The sequence below is a fragment of the Sceloporus occidentalis genome, unplaced genomic scaffold, assembly GCF_023333645.1.
Source record: "Sceloporus occidentalis isolate IW3139 unplaced genomic scaffold, rSceOcc1.0.p SCAF_104, whole genome shotgun sequence".
Lineage (NCBI taxonomy): Eukaryota > Metazoa > Chordata > Lepidosauria > Squamata > Phrynosomatidae > Sceloporus > Sceloporus occidentalis.
This window is the reverse complement of record NW_028317084.1, coordinates 3,322,673-3,328,672: the sequence shown is the minus strand read 5'-3', so window position 1 is coordinate 3,328,672 and position 6,000 is coordinate 3,322,673. Positions and strand designations below refer to the sequence as shown.

At 37.8% G+C, this 6,000-nt stretch overlaps 1 protein-coding gene across 1 annotated transcript in view; it reads right to left on the bottom strand.

Annotated features, from left to right (window-relative positions):
* Positions 1-637: 637 nt before the first annotated feature.
* The window catches only part of MCOLN3 (mucolipin TRP cation channel 3), a 28,485-nt gene continuing 23,122 nt past the window's right edge, over positions 638-6,000 (bottom strand). The window contains exons 13-14 of the mRNA XM_089497547.1: positions 5,657-5,787; positions 638-4,472 (exon numbers count right to left, since the gene is read on the bottom strand). Coding sequence (XP_089353673.1) covers positions 4,466-4,472; positions 5,657-5,787 — 138 coding nt within the window. The 3' untranslated portion in view covers positions 638-4,465. The remainder of the gene's footprint in view (positions 4,473-5,656; positions 5,788-6,000) is intronic.

Here is a 6,000-nt window from a genome sequence, read left to right as displayed (position 1 = left end):
CAGGGACCATGCCATAATGGAATTTGAAACCACAATTGCCACTGAAATAAATAATTTGGCCATTGCTGTAGCTTTCAATGGTGCAGGATAAACACAAAGTGTCCTCCCACACCACAGTGCTGCTTCAGCACAGAGCAACTCAAAGGGTTTCCAGGGTTCAAATACGCTCTACATTGATCTATCAGATGCCACTTTGGTAGCAGAAGCTGGAGGTGGGCGTGAAGGGCAGAGCACAATAGGGACTTAAGAACCAAATGGAAAAGTGGGAAATGTACATTCTATTTCCTATGACTGAATGTGTGTGTGTGTGTTGCTTCTTTGTCCCATAAATGTTATATACTGCATATTTTTTATTACTGCTCTTTGCTTGAGGGAAACTGTCATCTGCAAGACAAACATAAAGGATTTTAGTAGAAAGTGGAAACAGATGTTATTTGCAGTTTCCACACCCAACATTTTTTTCAAAAAAATCTACCTCCTTTTAATTGGAGGACATTCTCTAGCTTGAAACAAACCCTAATAAATGTTTCGGCCACAGCACTATTGCAAATCTGTCCTAAAATTACAAGAAGGTAGTAATGAGAAAGCAGTGGTTAAACAAATCTTTATTCTTAACATTAAGAGTAACTTGGAAGCTAAATACAATATAATATTTACTTTAACATCTCCCTACAAAATGTGAACAAACAGCACACACTAAACATTTTCCAAACTTTGTACATAGTACATAGATGTGCCTTGCTGCTTATTCATAGTCAGCCATAATGCTTTTATGTTTGAAATTCTGACAACTGTAAAAATAGATTTTTGTTAGTTGTTTTTTTCCACACATTTGCCTTCCAATTAAACACAGCATAGCAAGTAAGGCATCTATAAAGGTCAGATTCTACGTAAAGGTTTTAGATCACTGCTTAGCAATCCTAAGTTTTAACACGAGTTGTAAAAAAGTTAAGAATTATTTTTAAAAGTAGTTTGAATGTGCTATCCACTCCTTTATTATTGCACACAGTCAGTACTTCTTTTATATAAAGGCTTAAGAAATAAATTGCACACTAGATTTGCAACGACATTCCATTTCTTCTCTTCTTGCCTCCCTTAGTGTTCAGAGAATGGATTTGGGAAAACTAGAATAGCTTATCCTCTTCCAGTAAACTTCAAATGTTGCTATCTCTGTTATTTTTTTCTGGAAGAATAATTACAAATAAGGTCAGACAATACCCACATCCTCCTTTTTTTGGGACCACATGGAAATAATAAATATTTGTGTGGGAAATTTTATTAAAACCAACTTAATGTCTCTTAATCAAGTGTAAGAAATGCATAGGCCTTCCTATGTTGTACTGCAACTTACCTGAGCCATAACTGACTTAACCAAATGTGGGGGTTCCCAAAAGCTGCAGTCCACCAACATCTGGAGGGCTGCATAACTCCCCACCCTCAATCTAAAATCTGGAAATCCCCAGAAACTGTTTCTGCTTTGCTAAGACATGTGTTCCTCTCCCTCTTTTCAGTCCCTTGCTATTCTGTAATTTAATCAATAAAACTAGAGTGACCAACATTTTAAAGACCTCTTCTGTTCCTAAAACAGACCAGAGGGACAAAAAAACAAAAACAAAAAAACATAGTGAAACTGTTCCCTACATCCCCTCTGTGAAGGGGGAAAGTGTTTTGAATCTCACACATCCCTCCAGGGCCTATAGTGAGCAAATATGACTCCCTAACCCCTGACAGTTTCCCAGCCCTGCTTTAAGAATTGAAATGGAAAGAGAAATCTTTTCCTGCACAAGAGAGTATACAGATGTGGAGTTTATTATGGTGTGATTTAATTTTCTTCTCTGTTGCTTGAGTCAATGTGTGCTCAACATCTTTACTGATGCGTTAAACAAGGGTTGGGCAGTTGAGAACCTCCAGAGCTTTATTTCACATATTTATTTATACCTCATCATATATCCTATCCGCCAGTCTGGGGAATTTATCACACCAGCCTGTTGCCTTGCCACAATTGTGCTAGTTTAAGAATAAAAGCATACCAGTTTGGCATAATTTCTTATCATGCTTTTCTCCATGATAGCACTTTGGTGATTCATGATTGCATGATCTGTTTTCCACACTGTCAGATGTGTTCACATTTGCAATTGGTGCTCCTCCCAACTCCTGAAGAATGGGGCTGCTGTGTGCACATGCACATAAGCCCCATGATTTGGAGGGGGGGAAGCAATTGTAGCTTCCAACTTCTTCCCAAAGCCAGCTTCAGTGTTAATGTGCACACAGCAGCCAGCTTTGGGAAGCTGTTGGCAGCCACAATCACTGCAAAGGGGAAGAAGAGAAAAGCAGAATCATGCCCACTCACACCAAATGTCTGCCTGGGAAGGAGAACTGTAGTGGAAGAGACTTATTACACAAAGGTAGTGCAAAGACTGCCCTTTGACTGCCCTGACTCTCTCTCCCCAATCTTGCCTATTTTAATTAATTTTAACTTACATTTTAGTGTTGTTATTTTTAGTGTTATTATTTTAGTTTTAGGGTAAGGGATAAGGGGATATGTACTTTTAATTATATTTGTACTATGTATTTTATTTACGTATTTCATTGTAACCTGCCTTGATCCTTATGGAAAGGTGGGATATAAATAAAATCTATTATTATTATTACTATTATTATTATTGGCATAGCAGTGAGATTGAGAGCCTGTTGATGGGCTCTGCCCATCAATGGAAAGGTGCACAACGAATGGATGCAAGGCTGCGGCAAGACAGACACAATGTCATGTGATAAGTACCAGCCAAAGGTGCTGTTAAATTATCCTGTTAAAATTTATCCTGTTAAAATTCTGTTTTATAGCCTCATGTGATAAAGTCCTGGGACTCAAGGTGAATCACAAAAGTTAAAACAGATATAGATGTTGTTGGACTGTAGCTACCATCATCCTGCACCACTAGCAATGGTGACTAGGTCTAAAGAGATTTACAGTCCAACATTAGGAGGGCCACAGGTTGCTTACTATGGATTAAACAAATGCTCATTTTCTCCTCTCCCCCCTCCCCAAAAAGTAGATACATACATTGACAGTATCATAGATGTGCAGGAAACCTGAAATCAAATTTGGCAGATATATTTTGAGCACCTTCTTTTTTCATTGTAATACTATGTAAAGTCTGACTTCTTCTTTTAATTATTAAAAACCTTTTGAATTAAACTACACTCCATCCACATATACTTAGTGCTTGATCAATGCACTACAAAACTGAACCCATAAATACAGAACTCATTTACAACTGGATCTGACTAGGTGATCCTGGATCTCTATTTAACTATCAGAGTGGTGGTATTTGATTAAGGTTTTGCACAGGTTTTGAAGCTATCTGTAATCTTGAGTTACCCCTGACCCATCACAACAAAAAGTAGACCATTATCTTTACAGCAGCAAAAGACAGAATCCACTATGACTGTGTCTGCTCTGCAGAAATAATCCATATTGACACCATCTTAACTATCATGGCTCAGTGCCATGGAATTCAGAGAATTGTCGTTTATTGTGGCATCAGAGCTGTGACATAGAAGGTTAAATGTTTCCCAGAACTACAATTCCCAAAAGTCCCTAGCACTGAGCCATGACAGTTAAAGAGGTATCAACCTGGACTATTTCTGCAGTGTGAATGCAGCCTATGCATTTTTCAGTAGATCCCTGAGACTTACCAACTACAGCAGAATTGTGAAACCCTCCAGATCTTGAACTATAACTCCCAGAAGCCTTAACTAACATAACCAATAGTGAAGAATGCTGGCAGATGCAGTTTAGCAACATCTGGAGGGCTGGACAATTCCTATCCTTGATGTAGAGCATGGTTCAAAAGTCATAAACATTCAAAAATCATACAAAATCCTTCCACAAAAAAATTCACTCCTGATCACATCCACCATCAGTCTTTTTCATTTCAGAAGTATAACTGGGAGGAGAAGTCATTTGGATTTGCCAATATTCAACAAGTGGGAGTCAGAAGTTCTTTCTGATCACTCAAATATCTGCTTGTAGATCCACACCCATTTTCAGCCTTCCTCATCTCTTCACTTAATGCAGATGTATGTGATCTAGAAGGAGGCAAACACTTTTGGAAATGGACAAAGCAGAGTGCATTAAGTAAACAGTCATTATCAATTATGCCTGTAGGTTTATGATAGTAGCAAGCTAGTATGAAGTGATGCCAGTAACATTGGCTGTTTTGTGTTTTGCTTTCTGAAACAATTCTGATATGTGTATTATTTGGTAATTCCAATTCGGCATAAAAATGAGAGTTTTACATGGTCTCTGTAAAAGCAATTGTGGTTGATGAATGCTGCATAAAAATCTCACAGTGTTGTGCCACATACGTAAGAATTTCCACACTGACTGCTACATAGGGATCTGTGATGAGTATACCATTCAGGAATCACCAAATAAATCCAAGAATTCTTGCCAATATTTTCATTAAGTCCTAAAAAGAGGGAAGGAGAGAAAACAGAACTCAGTGTCCTAATGGGGCATCGAAAACTACAATCCTAAACACAGAAATAATATGTTTATATTAATACCATATTATTGAAACATCTTCATAGCATATTATTATACAGTAATATCAACAAACCTGCTGCTTTATGATTTCATTGTGTCTATGATAATTTCTTGAATATGGGCATAAGCAGCTTCATTTGGTTTCAAAATACCTTTCTAGTTTGTGCACAATTATTACTATGGTTCATGCACTGGGGAATTGTATCATCACATATTAGAAGCTCTGTACTGTCTCACTTTCTCAAATAAATATGCTATGTTTTGATATTTTCCTACATTGTTTTTAAAAAAACTATTTCTCTGTGATTCTTCACTAGCAGAATCTTTCCCATTTGGTAAAAACTACACAGCTGCTAAACTACCCTTTCTGCCTTTAGGATATTTTGTAAATGTTTGCTTAAGGGCTCATCCAGACTGCACAACGACAATTGCATCATTGCACTTTAATTGCTATGACAACGTTCTGTGAAATCCTTTGCAGTATTGGGGAGGGGGGGTATTTAGAATTCCCAGCCAAAACTCCCCACTGCCTCACCAAACTACAAATCCCAGTATGCCATATGATGCAGCCATGGCAGTTTAAGGGGAATCATATTTCTATAACTGTATAGTGTGGGAATGACTTAAGTTCTGTGCGCTCTGGGCACTGGGGAAATCCAGATCTTTTTATTGTTTAGTATTTATCAAGGGGAGCTGTGACAGTTGATTGTAATAACTCTCCAAGGAGCTGGACAGTCTCAAGTGTTCAAACTGGGATCATCCTATGGAATAAATATTAAACAGAGGATCCACAAAAACAGATTTCTGCCAGTACAGAATATAGCTATCCAGCACAAAACCATTGTATCTAAAGAGTGGTAGTGCTTCTTGAAGGGAACAGTCCACTGGAAATGACATAGCTCAAAGCTTATTTGAGGATGCAAAACCATTTAAACTTAAGCTGCTTATTCATGCTGCTCATCCTACAGTGTCAAATAAGGTACTGGGAACTAGTAGCAACCAACTTGAGCTTTGTATAGTCAGCATAAGACACTGCATTAGGGTCAAAGTGCACATGTGGATGGTGATTATTTTCTGGAAAAGATTAGGCAGCTGCCAATCACTAACCTTTTACAACAGCAGAAGATGGATATGGGCCCTTCATCTTCTAATCTGTACCTTCCTGAATTGGGTAAATCTTTGCATTGTGCTATGAATTTATGAAGTTCTGTCTCTGGAAAGCCTTCTTGCTGGTAATGCTTTAAAAGAAAATGGTGTTATTCAGCTTTATTGCACCATGACTCAAACAAATTCATGAAAACAGGGAACCAAGTCATGGAAAGTGAGAATTTTAATCTCTGTATACTAGCATGGCACTCCCATGTTTTCAAGAAGGGAATACTGTGGGTGTTTAGAAAAATGGGACTAGAGAAAATGAATGTATCCCAGGGTAGAAGAAAAATTGAAGGAAA